The 13,860-nt window shown below is 51.9% G+C and overlaps 1 protein-coding gene across 4 annotated transcripts in view; it reads right to left on the bottom strand.

Annotated features, from left to right (window-relative positions):
- Positions 1–4,759: 4,759 nt before the first annotated feature.
- Positions 4,760–13,860, bottom strand: part of SRGAP3 (SLIT-ROBO Rho GTPase activating protein 3) — a 253,258-nt gene continuing 244,157 nt past the window's right edge. For 3 of the 4 annotated variants that reach the window (XM_049098635.1, XM_025450903.3, XM_025450904.3), the window contains 2 exons: positions 12,909–13,236; positions 4,760–10,167 (listed from right to left, as the gene is read on the bottom strand). In XM_049098635.1, the coding sequence (XP_048954592.1) occupies positions 9,754–10,167; positions 12,909–13,236 (742 nt within the window). In that variant the 3' untranslated portion in view covers positions 4,760–9,753. The remainder of the gene's footprint in view (positions 10,168–12,908; positions 13,237–13,860) is intronic. The other variant, XM_049098636.1, reaches the window with a different exon arrangement.

The raw sequence follows: 13,860 nt of genomic DNA, 5'->3' as shown, positions 1-13,860 counted from the left end.
GCCCCTGCAGCTGCAGGGACTAGATGCCAGCAGGGTCACTGCTAGGCCTCCAGGGCTGGGGAGAGGGGATAGGTGCCTGTTAGGAGGGTTTTCCTTCCTATCCACACACCCTCTTTCTCTAGAGAATTGTCCAACCTGAGATGTTCATTCATGCAGAGGACCATGGTCACAGCCTGAGGCAAGATGGCCCAGAAGCCTGAATCCATCCTGTCTTCTTCTGAGGTAGTCTGAGCAACAGCCAGCAGCTGCACACCACCCATCCCACCACATCTGCCCTGGTGCCAGGCACAAGGGCGCCCCCAGGTGAGGTATCTTGGGTCAAACACACTGGGACCTGCAAAGCTCAGTTACATGCAGTTCTCTGTTCCAAGTCATGTCCAGCGTCTGGTCTGGTCCTCCAGTCTGGGAAGGAATAGAAAGACCTGGCTGGAGCATGAGACTAAGGTCTGACCTCCTAGCAGCACATGACAGTAAATTACTTACCCTCTTTGTGCTATTTCCTCATGAGTAAACTGGGAATAACGATAGAACCTACTTTATAGGGTGGTCGAGAGGGTGAATGATTAATTTATATGGGGGAAGGGCTTAGGAGAATGCCTGGAACATAGTAAGTGCTCCAAACATGTTGGCTGTTACCATGCTTTCCTCTCCTTCCTATTGATTGCAAGAAACAGAAACCTACTCAAGTTACACCAAGTAAAGGTGTTGAGTGTAAAGTCTTCCAGTGAAGAAGAGGCATAGGGTAGTTACCAAATGGTTTGACTCTCAAAGGCTATGGTTGCTTCCATTGTCTCACCAGCTCCACCGGCTTTCTCATGTTCACAGAGTCTCCTCCCTCATGACTTCAGCCTCTATATGGTCCATAAGGGCCTCCTTGCCAATCTCCTCAGCATTGTGGCCATTCACCTACTTCTCCTCCTACCAAGAGGTTATTTTCTTACTTGCAGGTCAAACTTCCTTTAAAAAGGCCATTTATTGACCCAGCTTACCAAGGGCCAAGGCTGCTAAACAACTCACCATCAACTGCATTTGGCTCAACTGCCATTCTTCCAATCAATTGGGCCCAAGAGATGAGGTGACATGACACTACACATGGCCATTGAAGCCACAAGGGTGACAGGATGTTCCCTGTAAACAGCAGGGTGGGCATGGCAGGGGATGGTTGCCATTTCCCATGTGTGCTTCTATAGCCTCCTACCAAGACACCAAGTGAGCCCTCAGATCTAGAAGTCAAGATCAGTGTCCCCACCCCCCTTATTTTATAGATAAGAAAACTGAGGCCCAACCCGAGGAATGGGCTTGTTCCAAATCTGGTAGCCAGCAAATGGCAGGATCCTAGTTCAAGATTTTTCCTTAAAGCTCATTTAGTTCAACCACTCATCAGATGCTCTGTCACACACTCTCCCTTCTCAGATAGTGAGGGATAGAGCAAAACCTCTTCAATGAGTGAAGAGCCCAGGGACTAATGCTGCAGCATTTGCAGTGTGCTTGACCGAGCATGGTGTACTTGACCTGAGCCCTAACTCTCCAGACTTCAGACCACCCTGAAAGTAGTCTCTCACTAGTCCCACATTCCTGAGGACACAGAGGCTCTGGGAGGTTCATTGCTTGCCAAGGTCAACCTGCTGATACAAGTCATGGCTAGGGGCCACACTCAAGTCTGTCTGAACTCAGGGCCTTTGCACCTGCACCCATGCCCAAAAGCTCACCAAGACACTAGTCAATGTAAAATGTGGGAGTGTGGTATGGTGGAGGGACAGCTAGATCCCAGAGAACATGGGCCCAGGACCAAGAAGACAGAGGTGTCTTCCCTCCCTCAATGTGATCCTGGAACTTTGGGCAAGTCCTGGCTCCTCTCTGTCCCCCAGCTTCTCCATCCGGAAAGTGAACATCTCACCTACTATATATATTTTTTAAAGATTTTATTTATTTATTCATGAAACATATATAGAGAGAGAGGCAGAGACACAAGCAGAGGGAGAAGCAGGCTCCACGCAGGGAGCCCGACTGTGGGACTCGATCCCGGGACTCCAGGATCGCGCCCTGGGCCTGAAGGCAGGCGCTAAACCGCTGAGCCACCCAGGGATCCCCATCTCACCTACTATAAATCCATATGTTCTTTGGGGAGTTGGTTTAAAAAAAAATACGAGAAAATAAATATGGCATTCATGCAAAGAATCCATAATAATCCCTCTTCTCAATATTAGAGTTTAAAATAAATTGGTAAGTAACAGAGTTAATGGGTTTCCAGGAGAAGCTGGCATAAACTTTAATCTTAACGTGGTTGTCAGGGCAACGAGGCCTCCCTTCGTCCAGGGTTTTGGAGACCACATAATCCTGCCTGGCCTGAAAGGGCTGAGCCAGTAGGTGGTTCCTACATTCCGTCTGGCAGGCAGGGTGGCAGAGGGGTTTGGGCTCTGGCACTGGAGCTGTTACGGAATCCTGGGCCTAAAGCTCCTGCACATCAATCACCTCATATGCAAAATAGGGATGCGAAAATAATCCACCCCTGTAGGTTGTTTTAAGGGTTCAACGTGAAAGATGGGAAGTACTTTGTACTGTGTTTATAGGAAGAACATAGAACATGCATTCTATGAATACTAGCTTTATTATTAGGTGATCTGTAGTCCTTGCGTAAGTGCAAAGCTTCAGTATATTTGCAGGGCATTTTTCTAGGGTATCGGTTAGCTCTTGTTGCATAACTAATCACTCTAAAAAGTATTCACCAAAAACAACCTCCATTTATCATTTCTCTTGGGTCTCTAGGCTAAGGACAGGCCCTAGGATCTCCTTTGGGCAGCTACTCTTTACGAACACAGGGTTTGCGTGGAGTCTACACCACCCTGGGAACCAGGCGTTGCTTAGGCCCATTGTTCTAACCTATCCCTCAGGCTGCGCTCCTGGAGCAAACCTGCAGCTCGGCTCTGGCCAGTGTGAGGCAAACCTAGGACCTGCATTGTATGGACGCTGAGGAGGTGCAGACAAAGGGAGCGTCTGCAGCCCCCAGGCAGGCGGTCACGAGATAGCAGACAGCCTCTGTGAGCACAAGAACGTGCCGAGCTGAGTAGAGCCAACCTGAGGGACGCAGAGAACCACGGCCTGGAGGCAACACTCATATTCTCTCATCCTCTTGTATCTGAAGCCAGTCCCAGCCAGAGTTTCCAGTTATGTGAGCCAATAAATTCTCTTTTCGTAAAGGCCATTTGGATCGAATAGTTTGTCACTTGCAAACAAAGAGTCCTACACAGATAAGCCCAGAAGTGGACAGTCCAGCAATGGATGGCTCTGTGGCTAGCAAAGCAGACAAGCGGTTATAATGTGCCCTTTCTTTATGCCTCTGCGGCACAAAGACACTGTCCTGTTAATCATTGTCATAATGAGTCAAAGTTGATTTCAGAAATCTGAAGCGATCATTTTGTGCAATGAGACTGTGAGCAGCTTGAGGGTAGGAACTGGGTCTTATCCATCCGTTTCCCCAGAAGCTACCCTGGGGTACAGTGCACACAAAGGTGCTTCCCACATTCTTGTTGAAGGAATGAGAGAGGCCTCTGATTTGAGGTTCTCAAGTGAGCATGGCTGCTAGGAGCAAGTGGACAGGGGATGGGCTGCATACCAGACTGAGCCTGCCAGGAGGTTTCACAGTACTGGGGCCTGAAATGAGCAAGAGGCCAGCACTGAGTGCTGAGAGCTTAGGGTGAGAGTAAGGGATTCCCCGAGGCTGGCAGGGGACCTCATTCTCTTCTGCAAGGAAGCCCCTGCATGAAGATCCACCCAGAGTTCATCAGAAAGGAAAGGCCCAGAGTCTTGGACTGCAACAGGCCACGAGCTGCCTTCATCGTGGGATCCTACTGCGGGTGCCTGGTGTAATGGGCATGCTCAATGACATGGTTTTGGAGTCAGGTTGGGCTCCTTCACTTCCCAGCCCAACCTTGGGTGGGCCACCTAACCTCCTAGAGCCTCAATTTCCCCACCTGCAGAATGGGATTTGAGAAGGGTACTTACCTTCAGTAACTGTTTTGAGAATTTGATGAGAAAATGAAATGTAAAGGGCTTTAATCTAGTGCCTGGGACAGAAAGAAGTGATCAGTACACATTTCACATACACACACCCCAACATAGGTTAAAAAAAAAAAGAAAAAAAATCCAAGGGGCAGCATCACATGTGTGAAGACACAAATGCTGAAATGTTGCAGATGCCTTCACGTGGAACTCGGTATCCTGCGGCCTCTGGTAATCTGTCTTAAACTTTTGAAGGCACTATCGCAGATGCCAGCTCCTTCTCCCACCTGCCCTTGCTTTCACATTTCCAGTTTCTGCCTTCCCAGAGGGCATCCCACAATTATCTTTTTTTTTTTTTTTTTTAAGATTTATTTGAGAGAGCAGAGAGAGAGAGAGAGAGCACACGAATGGGACAGAAGCAGGGAGGAGAGGGAGAAGCAGGCTCCTCCCTGAGCAGAGAGCCCGATGTGGGACTCGATCCTAGGACCCCGGGATCACGACCTGAGCCTAAGGGAGATGCTCAACCACCGAGCCACGCAGGCGCCCCCACAGTTACCTTTTTCCATTCGCTGGACAGTTGAAGCAGTCCTCCTCGGAACCTTGGCCTTCACCCCGTTGGATGTGAGCTAAAGGATATTCAGGGGCGGTTCCTGGAGGTAGCACACAGCCAGTGTGGACTGGCCAGTAGAAACACCCCTCTGGGCCCTTCCCGGCCCCCCCCTCGGGCCCCCTCACCCTTCCAAAAAGCCACAGGATCACGTTTGAGAAAAGTTAAGCTGTTTTATTTCACAGGATAGCTCCACGTCAAACCAGCAGGCACCATCAGAATACGCAACAGAGGATCCAATCAGACACTCTATAGGACGGGCGTTTGGTTGTAAGGGAGAGAAACGATATCCGGAAGAGGGCGACACTTATCATCACGTGGGGACAGGCAACCAGCAATTTCCTAGGGTTGTTTCGGTTTGTTTTTTCCTGACACAGTTTGGGGAGGAAGGAAACCAAAGGAAACTAAATTGACCAGCCACTCTGAAGCAATCAGAACCAAACCTATTGCCAAACCGTGTAAACAGTCACACTGCCGGGAACTAGAGTCTGAGCAGAAACTCTAGCCAGAATCCCCTTCCGTCTAAGGAAGGCAAAGTGCACTCTGGTTGCTCTGGTTCAAGGAACAGCTTTGTTATTTGCCTGGGACAGTTCGCACAGAGAGGAGGTGTCGGCAAAGGGGCAGCGGTGGCCGTTCGGCCCGTCCCAGAGGGTGGGACAGCGGGACGCTGGCGGGTCGACCTCAGAGCAGCCAGGAGGAGTCGGACACGACGGCGAAGTCCCTTCTCTCGGCTCCCCCGGGCAGCTTCGGGGATGTGGGGAATTCTCTCCATGGCTGCTCCGAAGACAGGAGGCCCCAGAGAACCGGGGAAGTTGACATGAAACGTCAGCATTAGCTCTGCATAGCAGAAAATCGGCTAAGCAACACCTCGCTCCCCCCTTCCTGCCCTGTCCTCCCCGCCCGCCCGTCCTCCCGAGCCCAACAGGGCCCCCTGCCCCGCCAGGGTTGTGAGCCGGCCGGTCTCTTCTTTCTGGGATTCTCAGGAGAATGAGGCATTTGCTCTAGTGTGGAACCATCTGGATGTGTGAAAAGTTAGGAATAGAAAGACTGAGAGGAAGAACCATCACATTAGTCCTGTGATTTTCCATCAGCCGCGTCCGTGTGCTGAGCGCCAAGTAGCCACCAGGCCACGGGAAGTCCTCTGCGTTCGTGCCTCCTGAATGAGAAAGAAATGTACCCAGCAAGGCACTCCGAGGGACGCCAGCGGGGAAGCAAGGCCCACGGAAAGGCCCTTCCCAGCGTGGGCTCCCCTTTGTGTACCACAAACCAGTTCTGAAGTGTTTATAAGGCAGATCTCTGAACTGCTGGTTCCAGCCGGAAGCCAAACGATGGCTCCATTTCCCTGGGTCTCTTCCCACTCGGATTTCTTCGTTGAATAGAAACCTTTCGTCCCTTGGGAATCCACTTCTCTCCTGCCCCTTGGCCTGGTGACCTCAGAGAAAAGACTCCCAAGTCTAATTCCCAAGCTTACAATTCCCTCCAGTTGCGCGCTCTGTCCGGGGTTCAAAAGGCGCTTCAAGGTGAGAAATCGTTAGCACTGAAAACAAGGAAAGGCAAGAATTTTTCATAGAATCCCACAGCTCAGAGCAGCTCTTTTAAGAGGAAAGGGGAGTAGAGGGAGAGAGGGGAGAGCGGGGTAGGAAGCACGGCTTGTTCTCAATTTTATCGGAGAAAGGTCTTTAGCGGCGGCTGGGCCCCAAGGCCCAGGAAACTAGACCAGGAATGAATTGTCTTTGGTCAGTTTTAAATGAACATCTTGCTGGTTCATTCCTAAAATAGACTAAACATCGGTTACACATAAAGACAAAAGGCTTGACCTCAGGGTAAGTCGAAGGTTAAGAAAAGAAATCATTCTGTGAAGGAAAAAAAAAATGCCCGTTATCAACGAACTGATCGGTACAGCTCTCAGTAATGGCGATGAACAAGTAGGTAAACACCACTCCCCCTTGTACAATTGGTTATATTGAGGACTACTAACTAGGTTACTACATTTCCCCCACACTCACTGTACAGTTAGGTTTCTGGTATTTGTTTTTTTACATTGATCTATCTACTAGGTGCAAAGATTTGGTGAGTGGCATTGGCTATAATTTAATTGTAGCCTTTTTAAAAATTACAGTTTCACATTTTAACAGTTACTTTCCAGCATTTAAGCAAATACAGCAATATATAGTGTACTAACACAGGCAGGAGTCAGGAAGAGAATGCCAATGCTCAGTGACCGTGGATGGGACGGGGTGCGCGTGGAGGGTGGCAGAGACATGCAGAGTGCCAGATGAGGAAGGGGGCGGGGGCAGAGGGAGGGTGCAGGGAAGTATTTTTCCATTTGGTTCTGCGTCAAGGGTCAGATCTGGGCCTGGATGAGTGGGGTGTGAGCTTCCCTAAATGTGAACTCATCAGCCGTTTCCCAATGGAAAAATAGGTGCTGAAAGAAAACAGCTAAGGCTCTGCCTTCAGGTAATTTGGTTAAGGGCAGATCCATTTGCAGTAAGGAAAAAAATGCAGTCAATTCATAGGAAAAACCCACATGGTCTGACTGGTGCTGTAGATATCAGGCAACAGATTGGTCAACTCAAGATTTTCGCTTTTCCTCTGGTATTCATGGCAGAGGGAGGATGTGACATTTTGCACAGGAGGCTACTGCATTTAAGGTCTGGGAGTATCTCTGGGGTGGAAATGAGGAGCCTGTGTCCTGGCTGGACAGCACAGCATCCTTGCAGGAAAGCGCCTGACATGGCCCTCGCTGTCAGCCACCCATTAAACCTGGGGCACGTCTCGGGACATCCCAAGGCCTTGCCATCTCTCCTAAGCTGTAAAACGGCGATATCATCATCTGCTCAAAGACAGAGGGGCTCCTAGCTGGTTCTGAGGCTCTTTCGTTTCCGGGAGCTAAAACAGAACAGTTGGTTTTAGGCTAAACAAGGAAGGTCAAGTTTGTCACTGACCTCTCTCTGGCATTCTTTTCGTGCCCTTTCTTGACTTTTCCACAGAGTGCGCTCACTGCCAATCCTTCCGACCACACAGAATGGGTCACCACTCCCACGCGCCCAGGTAGGTGGTGACTTAATGGGCCCCTCCCCCTGGGGTGTATTTACCTTTTTATGACCCGGGGCGAGAGGGCACAACTTAATCCAGTGGGGCGAAATGGTCATGACACCATTCCAAGCGTCAGCAGGTGATAGATCTGTAGGGCTGTGCTTCAGGGCGCTTATGAAACTGGCAGGAAAACTGCACCACCCCATTCTCAAATGCCGTTAGGAGGCTTCGAAAGGACGGTCCTGGATGGGTTTTGATCTAAAAGACTTACCTTACTAATGATAATAAAAATAGCAAACGTGTTGGCACAGTGCTTTCCAGCTTACAGAGCTTGGTCACATTTTACTTTTATTACTTTTATCTGATGGAGCTGAACACTGGGGCTCAATGAGGTGGAGTGACAGGTCCCAGGTCCCACAGCTCTATGGGGTGGGTGGGGGGCTGGGACTCAAACACAGGACTTTTGACTCCAAACTACAGCCACGGAGATAGACTCAGAGGCCTCGGGAGAAAGAGAGAAAGCTTGAGAACGATAAGAAGGAGACCCTTGGCTTGGCCTGAGGGGGTGAATAAAAGCGGTCCCCTTAGGATCTGATTTCGCCTGTGTTCCATTAGCCAGAAACAGCCTATCTCTGGAAAATGAAAAGATCAAAAGAGGAAGTAAAATGGAACCAGAGGCCTTTTCCCAGCAGAGAGGCAGAAGTCTAGCTCCTAATTCTTAAAAGTCACTCACCTCAGTTCTATCACCGTATTTTCAATTCCATTAAATGCTCTGGAGGTGGTGGGGGGAGAGCAGGGGAGCAGGTTTGGGAAGGGAAGGGATGGAGAGAGGGAAGCCATTTCACCTGCATAACCTCACCCAGAGTGTTTTCTGGGACGGGAAGCGCTAACGGGTGGCCCCTCTCTGGGCCCTGCTGTGAGGCTCCTGTGCTTCATGCAGGAGAGCACCGGCCAAAGTGGGTCACAGACCGATCTTAAATTAAAATGATATGAAAGCCTCCTTGCCTGTTTAGTTCTGGATCTGACACCGTATAATTAGTAGAAAGAAGAAGAGAAAAAATTAAATATTTTGAAAATGGCATAAGTTAAACCTCTATAGTTACCACAGGTTTATTCCTACAGCGTGTCTAGGTTTTGAAGTGTTCCACACCACTGTTTGTGTTTTTCCTTTTTCCCAACCCCACAGAATGCTGTGCTACGATGGGGCTTAGCTTCTCACTATCCCCTGTTTGTACGTACAAACACAAGGATGTTGTGGTCAGGGGCCATCTCGCCAACATCCTCCCGTGCCTTCGGGGGGGTACAGTTGGCCCTCGGCCTCCGGGTGGAAAGGCAGGGTCTCTGGGGTGGACGAGGGAGAGGGGTTCTGTGAAGGGTTCCCCACCTCTAGGAGCAGCCTGCTTGGGGTACCGCCTGCCCCACCCTTCCGTTAGGGGCAGACTGTTGTGGAAGGCCACGACTTCTGGAGACAGTGGGAGACGATTTTTTGTGTGTTTTTCTGCAGGTTAGTGGTGTATTGCTTCGTTCGCAGTCACGGAGGCTTCTAAATTCTCCCAGAAAGGTCCCTGCAAGTCCCACCAAGTAACTCAGCGGGAGGTGTTTGGTGGCATGGGTCTGAGGTAAATCTAAGTTTCATAAAAAGGAAAAGGAGATCCTATATACATTTAGTTGTGTGTCCAGCTCTAGTATATGTATATAGATGCATAAATATATATATATACACACACCTACAGACACATACGTACGCGCATGTGTGTATATATGCACACATATATGCACACACATATTCATGTATGTAGACAGAACGCCGAGAGAATCCTTTTCCAGTGACCGTGTGCGGGGAAGCCATATAACGTTTTGCCCCAACCTCAGGAGAGGCTCCAGTCGGGCCTCCTGCTCCTGCACCTGCGCCCCCGGGGGCCCGCGGACACACGGCGGCCTGTGGGGTTCCGGCGGCTGCACGCCAGCTGCGGCGGGCGCCCAGGCCTCGGCTCTGCACAGCCGCGCTCCCGGGCGACCTGGGCCCCGCCCCGCCCGGCCAGGGGCACTGGGGGGCCGCGGAAGTCACGGAGGCCACCCTCGGCCAGGGCGGTGCCGCCGGGGCCCGGGGGTCACATGGTGCCCGACTTGTCCGCTGAGCTGTTGGGGAACATCTTCTCGGTGGGCGTGACGGCCGGGCTGCCCACGCCCGAGCTGCTGCTGCTGCTGGAGCGATGCTGCACCACGGGCCGCACGGGCCGCATGGGGGGCGGGCGCAGCTGGGCGCCGGCCAGGCGGGCGGACAGCGCGGGCTTGAAGGTGGTCATCATCTCGGTGGACGAGCTGCTGCTGCGCCGCATGGCAGCGTCGGGGTCGCGGATGACGATGGTGTGCAGGGGGCTGGCGGGCTCGGAGCTGATGGGGCCTGGCGGGTTCTTCAGGGGCTCCAGGGTGTCCAGCACCACGTCTGGCGCCTGCTTGACTGTGTTCTGTCTCTCGAGTTCCCGCAACTCGTGCAGAGCCGTGCTCATGGTCTTCTCGATGTCCTGGGGGCGGAAAGAGCTCTGGTCAGCACAGAGGCCGGGCGCCCCAGGGTCCAGCCCTTGCTCGGCTGCTGATGGGCCTGTGGGCTTCCTGGGGAGGTACTGCCACACACGAGCTCAGGGCTGGGGCGGAGATGAACTCTCCAGGGTGTCCTATGTCCCACTATGCATGTGGGCATCACCTGCACACTTGCCTGCCCAGGGGGCCGACTGCAAGGAGGGCAGGTTCCACTACTGGTTCTGGCTCTGCAACTTTCTTGCTGTGTGACTTTGGGCAAGTTACCTCACCTCTTTGAGCCTCAGAATCCTCATCTGTGAATCTAGACCATTATAACGCAACCTCAGGGGGTTTGACAAGTGTGTTAAATGATACAGTCCCCGCGAAGAGGTTGGCATGGCCCCTGATACATAGTAAGCACTCACAAATAACAATGGTAATAATAGAGCACCCATCCAAGCCCTTTCCTTTTGTAAGTCATTTAATCCTCACACTTTATGAGGTAGGAACCACCATTATGCTCATTTCACACGTAAGAAGATGGAAGCTCAGCCTGGTTAAAGTAACTTGCCCAAGATCACCCAGCTAGTTAGTAACATAGCCCAAGTCTCAACCTAGATAGTGTGTCTCCAGAACCCAAGCCCCTAACCATTATGGTTGCTTTTAAAATATATTTGTTTAAGTAACCTCTACACTCAATGTGGAGCTCGAACTCCTGACCCCGAGACCAAGAGCCACACGCTCTTCCGACTGAGCCAGGAAGGCACCCCACCATTATCGTCATTAAAAAAAAAAAAAATTCTTGCCCATAAGAACATTCCTTGGAGGTTACATATCAGAATGTCCACAATATTCACCCCAGAATAACCAGACTGTCACTTTCTCCTCCGTATCATAATCAGAAAAGTTTGTTTTTCAAAAACGTCAATTTTAAAGAGCAGCAAAACCTCTCATCTGCCTATGTAATTCCTGGAGATTTAGAGCTCATCAATATGAGAGCACTTTGAATGACAGGGAGGGCTGTTAAGGCTTGGCCAGGGCCCCCGCCAGGGCCTCCGGGAGCAGGGCAGGGTCCCCTGTCAGCCTGGGTGGGGCTCATCGGTCCACATTCCCAGGGCTTCTGTTCCTCCTTGAGCCAGAAGGGGGCGCTGCAGCTAGAAGTCAGCTTGGGAGGCTTGGGCTAGGGCAAAGGACCGGGATTTTTTAGTGAAAAGACCCCTTTTGCTGGCTGTGTAGTGTTGTACAAGTCTCGGGCCCTCTGCACCAGGCTCTGCTTCTCTGTTGAAAGCCCCTACATTTACTGTGAAGATGGGATGAGGTGATGGATGTGATGGAGCTTTACAAACTGCCGGGCAGTGTTCACACTCCCTTTAGCCTGAGTCCATGGCTCACACTGGCGTGGCAGGGATGCCTCCACGCCCGATGGGGCACAGGGGGCCGCACAGGCTGAGCACAATATCCCACAACAGGGGAGACTGCTTAAAACCGCTGCTGGTAGGCGTGGTGCACAACCCTCCGTGACCGCGATGACATCTGTTTTTCTGCCGGGAGGTGAACCCGGAAAAATTTCAAGTCTGGTCACACTGATGAAGCTGGGGCCTGGAGAGGTCCTGCCAGCCCGTTTCCGCAGCCCTGTCCTCTTTCACCCTGTCTCCTCCTCCTCAGCCCACGGGCGGCCGCCTGCCCACCCTGAGGCCCCCCAGCAGGCTCCCGGCTGGCACAGGCAGGGTCCCAGCCTATCCCTTTTGCTTTGTTAAGAGACTATGGGTGTCTGGTCTATGGCTAATAGTAGCTTTTATGCTTCTTGACATTTTATCCCTTGCCCTGAACACTAGCTACTTTAAGAAGGGGATTTTTGTGCCTCTATGCAAAGGATTAGCTGTGGGGGACCTTCTATGTGAGGGGAGAGATGGCAATCCTCTCCCCATCTTTGCTATAACCCACCCGATAGTGATAACGCTGGCTTTGCACATCCCACACCACTTAAATGAAGCCCTCCCCCGCCCCATGGACTTCGCTGCTCTCCCTGCAGCGCTCCAGTGTGCACTGAAAGGTAAAGCTTTAAAAAATAAATGTAACGATGACGCCTCTACCACCATCCCCACCGCCACTCTATCCTGGCAGAATGTGAGCCAGAGAGACAGAAAGCTCAGAGAAAGACCAGCTGAGTAGTTTAGGCGTGAGCCTTGCATTAGTCTGAGAGGTGATGCAGCAATCTGCAGAGCGGGGCCGCACAACGGCGCTTGGGGAAGACGGACAGCAGGCGGGGGGAGGGGGGGGGCCAGGCTCTGGGTCCATTTCAGGTCATCCTTGCACTGTCAGTGCCTAGCTCTGTGACTGGCACACAACAGTGGCTCAATCAATATTCGTCAATAAAGGAATGAACGAATGAACAGATGAATGAATGGATGAAGGAATGAATGAATAACTCAACTGTGCCATCTCGTGGAGACACCTGCCATTACCACATCCCTCTCATCCGGCCTGCCCCCAGGTAGGAATATCCCCCATCCAGCCCTGGAGACTGGAGGTCTTTAACAGAATCCCTAGCCAGCACCCATTCAGCTTCTGCTCCCATTGGGGAGGCCAGCAGGGGGACAGGAAGCCAGCTTGCTGTCTGTCTTGTGTTCTAGCTTAACCTTGAGCCTGGCGTGAAGGGCCAAGTGGCTCCCTGGTCAAGAGGCTCCCACCCGGCCGCCCCTCCGGGTCCTCAGCTGGCCCAGCCTGCCTTCCCACCCGCCCTTACTTCTGCCAAGGCCTCAGCCTCCAGGGACTTGTGATCTCCCAGGCTGCTGTGCCTGGTGGAGCCGCATGTCGACCTCATCGAGTGCCCTTCCGAGAGAGCCTTCTTGTCAGGGTAGTTGATGCTGCCGGCACTCCCAAATGTCGCCATCCTCCGCTTCTCAGGGCTCTCGATCCTCCCCCGGGTGAGAGGGATTTTGTGGGGGCTGCTGGGGCAGGCGGCGGCCCGGGGTGGCGTGTCTATGCTGGGACCCAGGCCCCGGGGTGGGCTGTGGGTGTCGCCCCCGCTTCGGCGCCTGGGGATGGCCGCTCCATCGGATCGTAACCGCACTCTGTAAAGGAGCCAGGGGGCAGGGGCATGGGGCAGAGGTCAACCCTGGCAGGTCTCAGAATGGGTCAGCTAACCCCCAGGCCACACACTACACACTAGTCTGGGGAGCAGGTATAGTAAAGCCTCATTCAGCCAAACTCAAGTGCACAATGAAAGCTCTGGCTGAGCGTGCAACTCAGTGGCAAGGGGCAGGTGTAATGTGCACACGAAGGAACCGGAAGCATTCTGCTTTCCAAACTGCAGACGGTGATGCTACTAATTACACAATGAATCTTGTCTATGTGTCAAGTCAAGGCCAGGAGAATTTCAACCTGGGAACGCTTTGGGGATGGTTAGTTGGGCTCATGATATGTTCTTAAGTGGTTCAGACATTTCCATGATTCTGAAGGGCTTCTTAATTGGTCTGAAGCATTGAGGCTTGACTGTACCAAAAAGTCACCAGCTCCCTGCAAGCACAGGAGGGGGTCCCTGGGAATTGAACACAGTCCAGTGTTCTCACCCACCCCCAATCTCCCCAGCAAAGGGCTATTTCTCTGAGGCTTTTTCAGATCTTGGAAAATTAGTCATTCTGGAGTAAAAAACTGCTTCAATCAATGTGCCTTTCATGCATTTGGCCACCTTTTAC

Source organism: Canis lupus, chromosome 20 (genome assembly GCF_003254725.2).
Source record: "Canis lupus dingo isolate Sandy chromosome 20, ASM325472v2, whole genome shotgun sequence".
Taxonomy (NCBI): Eukaryota; Metazoa; Chordata; class Mammalia; order Carnivora; family Canidae; genus Canis; species Canis lupus.
This window is presented reverse-complemented; position numbering and strand designations above follow the sequence as displayed.